The 14,822-nt window shown below is 32.9% G+C and overlaps 1 protein-coding gene across 1 annotated transcript in view; it reads right to left on the bottom strand.

The window, feature by feature from the left end:
• Positions 1–14,822, bottom strand: part of spag (RNA polymerase II-associated protein spaghetti) — a 118,608-nt gene that overhangs the window by 95,378 nt on the left and 8,408 nt on the right. The window contains exons 2-3 of the mRNA XM_090403619.1: positions 8,196–8,360; positions 757–885 (exon numbers count right to left, since the gene is read on the bottom strand). Coding sequence (XP_090259745.1) covers positions 757–885; positions 8,196–8,360 — 294 coding nt within the window. The remainder of the gene's footprint in view (positions 1–756; positions 886–8,195; positions 8,361–14,822) is intronic.

Raw genomic sequence — 14,822 nt, forward strand, 5'->3', positions numbered from 1 at the left:
TTTCACTGAGCACCATCACTCTGTTTATTTGAGGTCTGTAATGGTTTGAAAAATTTCTACATTTGGCCTCTATAGTAGGTTTTCCAGATTCCATTAGCTCAATTACAGCATGAATGTACTATTAAAGATGTCAAGAAATTATATTCTTGGTTTCATTCTTTATCTAAGTGTAAGCAAAGTTTGAGCATGAAATATCTTTACAACTGGGCTACTTGTATATATGGGCTAATGACTTCACATGAATTGCCTTAATATCCCATAATGCAAGACACATATCCTTATGGACATGTATAATAATATGCATTATACATGTCCTTAAGGATATGTGTAATTTTAGTATTAAGGTGTGACACCTTTTGACTACTCATATGTGGGAAATATATGACTTCTGCATTACTTCAACCTTGGTATCTCTTCTGGGTATGGCACCCACTGATGAGATCTTAATAAAGGTCGAAACTGGTCTGGGTGGCCCTTCCAACAATGCATAGCATTATACATGTCTGAAAGGTTATGTGCCTTGCATTATGGGATACTAAGACTATATACAACTAGTCCAGTCGTGAAGATGCTTCATAAGCAAATGTGTTTGCTTATACTCGTACAAAGAATGAAACCAGGAATATAATTTCTTGGAATCTTTAATATATAGTGTAACCAACTGAAAACACTTTCAACTATCTTTAATTTATTATAGATTTACTCTTTTATGAGTGGGATTTGTAAAAAAAAATAAACAAAGTAAGTGGAACTGACCTTTTCTTTATCTAAAACTGCCTTCTGTTTCTGTCTCTGAAGCTCTAATTCTTCATCTTCTTCTTCTTCATCATCATCATCTTCACTGCTATCATGAGAAACAGCATCAATGTCCTCTAATGCTTTATCCTGAATGCAAAATATAATGTATGAGTAAATAAAAATTTATACAAAATAATATTTTACATATTAATGTACAGCAATCCCTATTAATGCATCCCCGATTAGTGCATAATTTTTTTTCTATTCCCAAATTCGATTGGTGCGTCTCTAAAATTTCATTAGTGTGCCTATATACATCTTAAAAATAAATGTTACAGTTTTCAAAAATTTTCTATCTATACATTTTAGGACTAACTATTTTAAAAAATTACTCACCATGATGAAATAATTTAGTTACCGATTTAACCATTTTACAATGTTATTTTTTAATGGCATACTACACTATTTCCATGTACACTGTGTTCCAAATTTACGGGCAAAATTTATGTTGTCTGCCAATTACATAGCATTTTGATATCTCGTGCCTCCTTTGCAATTTTTTTCCTTACTTTTTTATATTAAAGTATTTTCCTAACCTTTCATCATGAGTAAAAGAATTAGCAAGCAAAAAAGTGGAAGTGTGAAAAAGATTAGAAAAGTAATCCCACTGAAAGAAAAACTTGAAATAATAAGCTCCTTCAAGTTCTTCATGCATGCAGACCACTCAAAATCAAAGTAATATAATGATTGAATTAGAGAGACTTCTACAGGGATTGAAAATTGTAACTAAAGACTGATCCCACTAAGCACTGACTTTATTAAATCAAAAGCATTAAGTCTCTTTATAATCTTGAAAGAAAGAGCTATCAATGATAGAAAAGAAGAAGAATTCCATGCTAATACTGGGTGGTTCGAGCGTTTCAAAATAAGAAATAGCCTACATGTTTTAATCACAGGCAAAGCTGCAAGTGCAGATAAGGAGGTGGCTGCAAATTATCCAGAGATTTTGAAGAAAATTGTGTAAGAAGGGGGTTATATTGTGACCAACAAATATTTATGTTGATGAAACTGGTCTTTTTTGGGAGCGAATGCCTTCCAAGACTTTTCTGGCCAAATCAGAGATATCTCGGCATAGTTATAAAGTCGCAAAGTTGAATGAAATTATTGCTAGCAATATGCCAGCCATTTGGAAGCACATTCTTCCACATTGTGCAAATGATTTTAGAGGCTTTTCAAATGAATCTAAGTTAATTAAATCTCATTCTCAAAAATTGAGTGTTTCCAATATACTAAATTTAGATGCACAGGGAGAAGATCCTGAAGAATACGAAGAAAATTTAATCACTGACAAGCCCAAAGAGATTTCACAGAAACAAACTGAAAATATTTTTTGTGCAACCGAAGTTTTTCGGTTGCACAAAATGAGCTTGGAGGCTGATTCTGCTGAAGAGAGAAGCAGTAAAATTTGCAGAAGAGTAAAAGAGGCAATAGGGCCATACCGTCAGTTGTATGCAAAAAAAAAGAAACAGAATGCCCCAAACTATTAGCTCAATTCTTTGTTAAGATGCAGAATAATAAATTTATACTCTGAATATGTTTTATTGCCTTTCAGCTTCATGATTTTCCTTTAACTAGGCCCTGAGACATACCCTAATTCTTTTATTAAAAAAATAAATAAGGGTCAAACAAGAAATTTGAGGAAAGAATTATACTTTTACCCATAGGGTATTATATTCGATTAGTGCATTTTCGATTAATGTGCCTGTTTTAAAGAACGCATTAATCGAGGGATTGCTGTATTTATGTGACATAGCATTCTGTATTAATACAAAATAATAGTAAATGATATAAAAGTTTGTATAAAAAAGTTTTATGTGACAAAACCTTATTTTTAAAAATTTTTTTAATTTTCAATTAGCAAACATCAAACACAAAAGTTTTTTAGCAGCTAACTTTCATTCAGTATTTATTTTTAAAAGAATGCAGAAAGAAAATAAAAAAATTATTTATAACTATTACTGTGTACTCATTACTATATGAGCAATTTTAAACAACGCTGCTGAACACAAAGAGAAAGGTAAGGCTCCTTCAAGTTCATCATGCATGCAGACCACTCGAAATCAAAGTATTATAACGACTGAATTAGAGAGATTACAGTTATCTGGACTTTTTTTTCTTTATTAACAAAAAAAGCAAATTAACACTAAAAATTTTAATATTTTAACTTTCTGTAATGATGCATTTCAGCATAAGTCATAAAGCAGAAATGATTTACTTAAATGAATAAATGTAACTTATTCTTCCTCCTTCCACAACTCTAGGTCAGGTGGCCTGTTTTGGTTTCAGTCCATTGTTTCATCAATCTGCCTCTATTTCTTTGACTCTTTACTTTGTAGTTCATCACCTTCCTAGATGTTCTATCATAGATAGATCTATCGTTTGTGCTGGATGATCTTTTCATTTAGTTCTTTTTTTTTTCTTTTTTATTGTTTCCATCATTGGTGCTTGGTTTAGTTCTTTTAGCATATCTTCATTTCTCTTTTTATCTAGTCTTGTATAACCTCCTGTTTTTCTCATATACAGAGAATCCCCAACCTATGCAAATTTGACTTACATAAAAAATTTGGACTTTTACAAATTATCTTGAAAGGTGTAGAAAAATGGTGAAAAGGTGAAAAAATTATAGATCCATAACTTTGCTAAGTCATAGCTACAAAATATACACACACATTATTCAAAATAGAATCCAGACATTAATGAATGAGACAATAGGAGATCAAGCAAGCTTCAGACCTGGAAGGTCTACTATAGACCATATTTTTACAATTGATAGCCTGGCTGAAAAGTACAAGGCATACAACTTTACCTATACAGCAGTTTTATTGACTTCAAACAAGCATTTGATTCCACTGACAGGAACCAAATGATAAACATCTTAAAATCTATGACATTAGATTCAGAACTACAAACCTTTATTATGAATTATAAAGATACCAAACCAATTGTCAAATTTAATAAAATAAAAACAGACAAATTCAAAGTAGAAAAAGCAGTCGTGCAGGGTTGTCCACTCTCATCAAATTTATTTACTATCTCGAAGAAATATGCAAAGCCATAGCTGAAGAACCTGGTCTTACAAATAAATGGCATGAATATCAACCACATTAAATATGCAGACAATATTGTTTTTCTTGCAGAATCTAAAGCATGACTGGAAAAAAAAATTAAAAATTTAAATGAAGAGTGAAAAACTTTTAGAATGAAAATCAATCAAACTAATCCATCCATTCAGTGGACATCAATAGATACCGTGTGGTCACTCAAATGCTCGATGATGTGCCACACCAGTCCTCAAAAACAGGTGGTCCTGTTTTCTGGAGGCTTCAACTCTGAAGTTCAATTACTCCAGACACACCATCTATCCATCCATCTCATTGACGGTCTACCCCTTCTTCTTTTTCAAGGAACTTTATCTTCTATTACTGTTCTGAGAAGTCTCCTCCTCCTATCATTTCAATGTGTCCAAAGTATTTCAACTTTCTTCTGTCAATATCATTAAAGAGCCTTAAAGTTCTACTGATCCTTTCCAGCGCCCAACTATTTGTCCACCTTTCAGTATATGATATCCTCAACAGCCTTCTTAACACATCTCAAAAGCAGCCATCCTCCTATCAGACTTCTTTAGATTCCAAGTCTTGCATCCATAAGTCATTGTTGGAAAAACAGCTCTATCATCAACATGGTTTCCATGGGGATAGATCCATCCTTCCAGATTTTAGACAAGTCTCTGACTGTTGTTTTAGCCAGTTCTAATCTTCTTCTTCTGATGTCTTCTGAACAGCAATTGTTCACATTAAACTAAATTCATTCAATTCTTCACATTAATCTAACTAAAACAATGAAAATAGGAAAAGGAAAAAATTTCAATAAACTTAGAAAATCATATACTTAAACAAGTAAAACAATTTACATATCTTGGCAGTCTTATTACTCCCAACCTCAACAACACAGAAACAGTAAAATACTGACTTAACAAAGGCTGGTCTAATATGAATAAATTAAACAAAATATGGAAATATAACAGCATTTCAAAAAACCTCAAACTAAAACCATCATCATCATCATCATCTTTTCAATGATTTAGGCCTGGAGTGGCCTTAGAAGTCATCGTTGAATCTCTTTAAAGGACGTCCTGGTTTTCTTTTTCCTAATGGTTTGTAATTTAAAACCTGTTTGGTAATCTTTCTGTTTTCATTCTTTCAACGTGTTCCATCCATTTATGTTTATATTTTTTTATTACCAATTCCTGGTTTTCAAAAATTTCTTTCAAAATTTCTTCATTTCTTTTGTGATGGAATAGAGCATACTTTGCAGTTTTTCTCATAAATTTTATTTCAGCTGTTATTAGTCTTTGTTTTCTTTTTGTTTTATTGACCAGATTTCACTTGCATACAATAGGACTGGTAGGGCTAATGTATTGTACACTTTTAATATACTTCGTATACTTTAATTATATCAAGGAGAAAGTTTAATACCTTGATGGAAATTTTTATTCCACTTTATTATAATTTCATTTAAATAAACACTAAAAAGAGTTGCTGAAAGGGGATATCCCTGTCAGAGTCCTTATTTTATCTCTTTCGATATGATATTTCAGAATTTAATCTTATTTGTATTTGATTATTTTCATATATATACTTATGATAGCTTTTAGAATATTATTTAGTATTTGTCTTTCTTTGATTAAAGTTAACACGTTTGCTGCCAACTACGAGTATACTCGTAGTTCGTATATTAGCTTCGCAAGCCAACTACGTGTATGTATGTCGATTTACCGACCTCCTATGCCAAACACGAGTTATCCCTTTTGTATAATTACCTTAATTTGGACCCTTGGATTCTGAATAAAGCGGAGAGCATGTCTGGGGGCTTGGTAGAAGGGAAATAATTTCAACTAAAATATAGTATATTGTGTATGTGCCTCAGATGCCAACTACGAGTATACTCGTAGTTCGTATATGAGCTTCACAAGCCAACTACGAGTATACTCGTATGTCAATTACCAACCTCCTATGCCAAGCGCGAGTTAACCAGTAGTATAACACGTAATTTGTAAATCAATTTAAAACTAGTAAAATCAATAAAAATAAAAACCAATCAATGAAATAAAAAAAGCACTCAGTAAAATTCGGCTTTCCTCAATATTTTGTAAAGCATATAAATTGGTTTGTTCTACTAAAATTGTGAGAAAATCTTCAGAAAAGAAAAGTTCAACTAACCTTTTGATACTGAAATTTCCAGTGTCAATTTTAAAACCTGCAGTTTCAACAAAGTCAAATTGTGGGGACTCTTCTTCTGAATTTTTCCAATAAGTTGATGTTGATGTATTTGGCTGGTTGCTAACTTCATCTTCAAAAGTTTCTTCATCATCGGAGTCACCGCTAGAGTCGTCTGTAGGATCATCTTCGGAATCGGAACCAAATATTTCATAAAATTCATCATCGCTCATATTAGCATAAGCTTCTACTTCTATATCAGTAAGTTTTCTTTTACTGGCCATGGCGAAATTGAAGGTTCTTAGAGACTAGAAACTAAAACCGAATTAGATGCAATAAACACTGGCATCAGCAAATGTAATATATAGATGGGAGTGATACGAGATTACTCGTAGTTGGCGTATGAAACAAAATTCTATCTGATAAGCCGGCTACGAGATTACTCGTAGTGACCTTGAAGACGCGAAAGCACTTGGTGTGCGAGAACAAACTATGACTGAGTAGCGTGGCAGCGAACGTGAACTTGAACATGGCAGTGAACTTCTTTTAACTTTATTGGAGGCTTTTTCAAAGTCAATAAATGTAATATGTGTTTACAAATTGTATTCTCTTCTTTTTTCTATTATTAATTTTAGGCAAAGGTTGGGTCTATACATGATCGTCCTTTTCTAAATCCATTTTGCACTTCCAAAATAAAGCCTTCAGAATATTTTATTAGTTTGTTATTTACTCGTCTCTCTCCTCTCTACTACCTTTTTAAAGATAGGGATCACTATTGCTCTTTTCCATTCTATTGGTGGTTTACTTGTTGAATAGATTTCATTTAAAAATAATAAGTCTTTCTTTAAGCCTTATTCCTGCAATATTTATATAATTCTGAACTTAACTTATCTTCTCCAGGTGAGTTTCTGTTTCTTTCAGGCTGATTTCTAATTCTTCTTTAGTTATTTCCTTTTAATTTTCATTAAATGTTTGCCAGTATCTTTTTTAAAATATTTATCTGCCCACAATTCTGTATAGAAGTTTATAACTTCCTCTATTTTCAATTTAGTGTTTAATTTTATGCTTGCTTTAGTATCAGTGTTTAAATGTTTCAAAATCTTATATAATTGAGTCTTATTTTATATAAATCATGTCTAGGCACACTGAGACATGGGCACTCAATCAGAAAAAAAATACAGAAAATCAGAGCACTTGAAATGAAATGCTTAAGAAAAATAAGACTCACTGGCCAGAACATAAAACAAATGAAGAAGTCAAACATGAATTAAACTATAGAGAAGATATCACAGCTATAATTCTCAAACAGCAATTAAGATGGTTTTGACACCCCATTCTCTGGGGGTGTCGAAAACTTTTTTCCTTTCAAAGATTACTAAATATAGTCTTGAATGGAATCATTGGAGGAAGACGATCAAGAAGCAGACCAAAAAGAACTTGGCTACAGTCTTTGAGTGAAAGGTCACAATTATTGAGCATCACAGAAATGGGCAGAGATAGAACCAGATGGCAAAGATTTGTTCATAAGGGACTCCCATCATCGGACAGATAAGAAAGAATCAGAATATAGTTAAGAGAATTTTATGCGTTAACAATAATTTATATACATTAGTTTCTCTCTTACAATATACTGAAGTGTCTGTGTTACTATTACACTATAGTTTCATCATATTCTCTATATTATTCTTATATTTTATTTCATACCTTGCGATTATAACTATATTTTTATCTAGTATTTCCATATTCCATTTTCATTCCCTATTTATTCACCAATTTTTACTGCACTTTGATCTCGAGATTCCTTTATTTCACTGTTTCAGTATTCTTATTCTACAATTTTTACATAAGTTTAAATTTCATATTTCTAATGACTTACTCCTTGAAACGATTGAAAATTAATGTATTTCCAATGATTCCATTGATAGAGAAGAGTCAATATTATAAAGGTAGGCAAATGTCATTATCTTATTATTCACATTAAATAACACAATGCCTTTTCTTCAATAACTTAATTTTTAAAGTAACCACAGTCAAAAAACAGTTCTTTACAGTAGTAGGGAACTCAAAAAAAAAAAACTTGCTTGTTCATTTCTATGATTAAATCTAAGTAGCAACATGAACCACAGATTCAGAATACCACTAAGCAATTATTAATAATTTGCCAAACTAAATAAAACATACCACATCAAACTCCTCCCACTTTTTAAAATAATCATATGTAAAGATCTTAGTATTCTGAATATTATCTGAAGGAGCTTCTGAAGATGCATTTGTTGAAGTAGATGCTTTTTTTTTTTTCCTTCTTTTGACACTAGTCTTTGATTTATTTCTGACAGGTGGAAGATCCTTAAAAGAGAAAAATGAATATGTAGGTTATTCAAGATATGTTATTAAAAGCTAAATGCTTTTAAACTTTACCATATAAAAATCAGAATAATCAAAATAGTTCACTCTAACCAATAGATATAGTAAATCTGTTACTAACAATTTAATGGTGAGATTTCCGTATCAATTTAAGAAAAAGTAAGAGTATATGGTAGCCGCGGGGGGGGTGGGATAAAAGATAAAGCAAGTCTGGATGATAAAGTCAACAGTGTATCCAACATGCTCTGCATTTGAATCCTAGTGTGGTATCAATGTTTATGAAAGGTGGAATATGATTTATAACACATAGTCAACACACAGCTGGCCTGGTTTAGCATCTCTGCTCTTTTCAAACAGTATTAAAATTCAAAAAATCCACTGTGGTATAAACAGGCATAAAAATTACTTCATGAGAGATAATTTTTATCACCCAGTGAAACCATCACTTGTCCAGGGTACAAACTGAACGTAATGAGTTCATAACCTTCTGTGGGTTAGATTAGTGTTCAAAAAAAAAAAAAAAAAATTGTGGCATGAAATGCAGTCCTCTCTTACTATGAACTTTAAGTGAATTCCCATGTTTATTATTTCCTGCGGATTACCTACTCTAATGATATGTGGACTCAGTGCCCGCGTGCACACATCATAGTTTTATGTTCCCATGAAGATGGCAATGTAACATTGCCGAAATATAGGAAGTATTGATTCAAGTTTTCTTTTAATTAATATTTATGTTGTAATTTCCTGAAATAATTTAATAGTCATGTGTTACCAATGTATAAGCTTATCTACAAGAATTAATATAATTTTACAACTTTATCTGTGAAGTTTTCTTATCTCTCTTTTTGCTATTGTTCTTTTCCTCTTATATCCTATTTTAACTTCCAGTTTTCTTAAAGTACATAACTACACATAATTAATAAGTTTCAAATTTCAAAAACAAAGTAAAAAGATAAAAAAAAATGATAAGTACTCTGAAACATTGCAGTTAGGAACAGGATTAATATATTATTAATAAGTAATAATAAGTATATAATTGCATATTAACCTAATATTTAATGTAGGCAGTTTTTTTATCTTCAATTATATTCATGATTTCATTATTCCATATTCAAGGTCCATTTTTTCTTTTCCATTTTTTTCTTTTTTTCCTGGACTTTTTTCTGCTGCTTTTACGTATAATTAGTATTCATCAATAAAATCCAAATGTGAATTAAAAGTGGGCCTTGGATGATATATTCATCCATTGCTAAGATATAAAAAATCAGCAGTAACATCCATTCCACTTTAATAATGTAATTTAAGATATCAAAAGAACTATTCATAATGGTGAAAATCTGAGGAACAATATCTACTTATATATATTAAAGTAGGTGACAAATGTACTGGACCAGGGAGATGCATGTAAAATAGTATATTTAGACTATCCAAAAATATGATAAATTTCCACATGAAGAGTTGATGTTTAAATTGAGTCAGATGGGGTTAGATAACAAATTAGTGACATGAATAGGAATCTACTACCTGGTAGGTATGGGCATGTTGTGTATGGGAAAACAGTACCCTGAAGAGAATGCTACAAATGTGAGAACAACACAAAGAATTATGACAATGACATATAGAAGAAGTTAAAGTTCCACTCTTTACCTCTGTCCAAGGCACTCTTGGATTACTGCATGCAGAATTAGTCACCTGGTTTTCAAGTGATGAAAATATTCTGGAAAGCATCAAGAGAAGAGTAAGTAGTCAGTAGTGCACTCAGGATTTAATCTTGGGGAAGGGGAGTTGAGTAGATGATTTGAGAATACACACTACACATCGCATACAACCTATGATTGAGCATCTGCAATGATCGTTAATTCATAAATAGTATAGAAATATAAGACACGACACCACATAAATAAAAAAATGAATTTTAATTAGGAAAAACTTTTTGGGGGGGGAGGAGGGAGCAAAACCCTTCCCCTCCCCTCTGGAGCACACCACTGAAAATAGTATTGGGTCTCTGGAATGCTGGGTACAAAGACAACTGAGGGAATGCCATTGGTAGAGAGTGGTGGATAAGGAGAGGTAGCATATTGTGATTGAGACATAAGGGTTTTTACCAGATTTGTACATTTGTCATAGTGCAAAAGAAGACAAGGGTAACACAAAAGGTCATCCCCCCCCCCATCAGTAGTGTAGCTAGCGCTTTTGCTGCCTGGGGCGGCCCCTGAGTTTGCTGCCCCTCTCAATACACACCAAAAATACTACAAAAAGTCAAAACGACGTATAGATTAAAATAAATTAAAACACTTTATTTTTGAAGTAAAACTTTAATTTCAACATTCTAAAATGTTATTTTTCTTGCTTTTCTGCTAGCTTCGACAGTGTCATTTTCAACAATGTCAAACAATGACATTTTCTTCGATAATGTCATTGTTTCAATGACATTGTCGAAGTCTATTTCATAGTAATGTAGGTAATTCTTAATCAATTTTATTTAGAAAAACTCCTCTCACAACTAGCAACACTTACAGCGATTGTGAGGAAAATTAGCTATAGTATTATAATAGTTGGAACCGAGTTCTCGAGACTGTATTTTAGAATTAACTGCAAAAGTTAAAAAATATGTTTAAAGTGCTGCCTGGGGCAGACAGCACCCCCCCCCCTCTAGCTATGCCTCTGCCCCCCCCCCATTGTATAAATAAGGTGTGTTATATCAGAGGTTTCTTGCATGGAGAGTGATTGTTCAGTGGAGTAGATTACCTAAGTGTGCAGCAAGTGCAAAAACTGCATTTTATGTAAAAACAATGAAATATTTCATCTAACCAAGTGTAACTTGGTTAGATGAAATATTTCAGATTCCAGCTCACTAGGAAAGGATATAGAATGATTTTTTTCCCCCTCTGGCACTAAACTCTACAGAACTGGCCATTTTTAAACCTCATAATGGGAGTTATTAGCAGGACTCTAAGAATACCACTCAAATCTACTGGTCACAAAAAATTTTACTCGCCCGTAGTATGAACTGTGACAAAAAAAAAGCGCATGTGTGCACGCATATATACACACACACACACACAAAAAGAAATCCATTTCCAGAACATCGTTAATAAAATTTAAAACAGACAAATTCAAGTTGATTAATTTTGACAGTATATATATTAGAACACAGACTGATAAGTATGTGTTCTTATAAGTCAATAAATTAAATAATTAATTTATTGGCTTATTGCTGATATTTCACTGGTATTCTAGCCAGTAACTTCAGAGAACAAAAAACAGTTTGTTGCAATGCGTAAGACAACAACAATCTGGTGTAACAATGGGACTAATCAGAACAATTGTAGCTACAACACAAAGATTAAATTCCCCCCCACACACACATGCTACGTGCTATTTCTCTTTCAATGCCTGCTAACTAATAACTAGTCTGTTGACAAGAAAACTTTGTTCATTTAATCTCTAATCTATCAAAGTACACTGCAACTGAATTATGGAGAAAAATATGCATCTCAAAAACAGATGATTTTCTCTTCATCTGAAATATCTGTAGAAGGATCAACAAGAAGACTCACTGATTTCCTTAACTAATTTTTGATTATTAACATTCATCGACAGTAAATAACAGAATTTTTTTTACATTTCATGTGATTCTGATATTCTACTATACTAGGCCTTTGAATTCAGTAAATGGCTTATTGAATTCAGCTTTTTAAAAGGATATATTAAAAAGTCACTTCAGGTGTTCAAGTATTTTAGAATCTATCTTTCTGTGTAAAGCAGCTAGAGATGTTACTTTGGTTAATTTCTGAAAAAAGTGTCCAAGCTTTTGTGTGTGTGTGTGTGTGTGTGTGTGTGTGTGTGTGTGTGTGTGTGTGTGTGTGTGTGTGTGTGTGTGTGTGTGTGTGTGTGTGTGTGAGAGAGAGAGAGAGAGAGAGAGTGAGAGAGAGAGAGAATTGAATGTCTCATGAAACCTAAATGCCTCCGTTTTAAAGAGGACTTGAAAATCTTGTATTAATCTAGTTTCTGTTAAACCCAGCAGCCCAGGCTTTTGGCAGAGACAAACAATCCAAGAAGGAATCAACTTTTTAATTACAAAAGATACTATCTCCTCAGTGAAAATAACTTTTATATTCACTGGAGGTTGCTGTGATCAAATAACTTAATACTGAATGAAAAAAAAAAAAAAAATTTTAATTATGCAAAAAGTAAGGTAATTTATTTTGAATGCATGTAGAATGAGGCCGAAAATTCACTTGTCTCTGATAACTCACCCTTGGGAATTGGATTTCTGGAGCCCCGGTTATCAGTGCTACTATCCTATTCATCAAAACATGACATTTTTATTGCAATCTCATACCCAAGATTATTTTCAAAATATAGTACAGTGATACTTTGAATAAGCAGAAAATTAAGGAAAAGAAGCAAATTGTAAACAGATTTCTGAAAAATGCACAAGACTTCTAAGAAATGCACAAGAGGAAAGGTCATTCCAGTGGGGTAACAGTAAAAATGAAAGAAATAAAAAGGAAGAACAAACTCTGTGAATTTGAAGTGGAAATTTCATTTCATTTTGAAAGGAATTCAAAAGTAGAAATGTACTACAGTGAAATGCTGTTGAGAAGCCTTCATGTATTGTAACAGATCTACATGTATTTTAACAGTGGCTTGAGAAATTAGATGGGTATAGACTATATGGCAGAACCAAGTGGAGTATGAAGGGAGTAATAACTATATGAACAGCAATGTACTAGTTCTTCAGCATACAAATCCCATAGACATTCAGAATAAAGAGAAGTCTGTAGCATTCACTGACTCGGTCTCTCCAGATTGTTGGTAACAGTAAAACTTTTGCTGAGAAAGATGTTTCAACAGGGATAGAAATCGAAGGATACATAATATATTTCGACAGAACAGAGAAAGTAAATGTGATATCATTATAAGAGATGATTGCATCCTGGTTAGAGAATGAGAGTGAAAATGACATCAATGGGTTTGAGCACATATGGTGTGAGAAAAAAATTTATAAGACAAGATATTTAGTGAGATGTTGCTACAGACTAGAAAATACAGATGATGATGAGCATGCTTAGGTAAATTAATCTGGCAAGTGCAGAGGGAGTGATCAGCACAAGGGACTTCAACTATACCCAAAATTATTTTCAATATATAGTACAATGATATAAACTGGACAGAGAAAGCAGTGCACAGTACTGAAGGAACAGAATTGTTGGACTTCTTGAAGGACAACTGTCTTAGGCAGCATGTAATGGAGCAAACACAAAGATCAAGAGTTTTGGACTTGATCATAACATTAGAGGATCTGATTCTGCCTGGGATGTCATGCCTCCCCTGCCCTCCCCAAGTTGGTGAGAGTGACTATGCAGTCCTGACTTAGAGAATGAATAAACATGTAGAAGTATCAAGGCAGAAGAAAGTAATATGGAATTATAAGGCAGGCAACTATCACAGACTTAGAAACTAGCTTGGAGCAGTACAATGGATGAAAGAATTTGAAGGAAGAGATGTCAGTTGTGCAAGGAAAATACTTAAGAAAAAATTGTTGACAGCAATGGCTGACAAAGATTTGGAGTCAAAATGGACTGAAAAATTGGTCATCGCAGATGAAAGAGAAATTATGGAAGGCATAAGAGAGGGGTAGAGCACAGTTGCATGAAGAAGGAATATAAGACTCGGGCTAGGAAGCTAACTTTTCTCTCCTTACAAGGCTAGTAAAGAGAGAAAATTTAGAATATAAGAAGAGACTACTTCTGCATTTCCAGTAGAATTAGAAGGTGTTGTTTCATTATGTCGTCAGTAGGAGAAGAAATGATTGTGAACCTTGCTGAATTGTGGACATAGTTGAGCTATTTCATGATCACTTTATTAGACTGTTCCATCTTATTAGTAAAGCAGGCTTTATTCATAGAAGGATAAGTAAGGATTAGAAGTGAATGAAGAGGAACAGGATACAATTTTGTCACATGTTTTAAGGGAATGCACTATGGAACTGACCGTGCCATGTGACTTGGCTGTTTAATGAAAGCCTTGGAATAAGGCACATTCCTAGAGTGGAAGACAGGTAAGATAACAACACAGTATGCAGGTGGTAGTACACAGGAGGTATCAAATTATTGGCTAGATTGTATTTCTTCTAATTTTGGAGAAACTGGTAAGAAATCATATTCAGAATCAGGCAGATGACAGCAACATTATTTATGCAGGCCAGTGTGGATTTGTTAAGGGGCAATCTTGTTGCCTTTTACAATACAGTAACAAGAGCAGTGGATGAGGATAAGGCATACACTTTTTTTTTAAAGGCATTTGACAGATAATAAGTTGAATTTTTAAGTTGAAACATATGGAATATCAGGTTAGTTGACTGGATTGGATTGCTAACTGGATTTTCTGAGGGTTATCACAAAGTTGTATATAAGAAAGCGGCATCAGGGAGTAGAA

Source organism: Typopeltis vanoorti, chromosome 2 (genome assembly GCF_054136105.1).
Source record: "Typopeltis vanoorti isolate ZY-2024b chromosome 2, IOZ_Tvanoo_1.0, whole genome shotgun sequence".
NCBI lineage: Eukaryota > Metazoa > Arthropoda > Arachnida > Uropygi > Thelyphonidae > Typopeltis > Typopeltis vanoorti.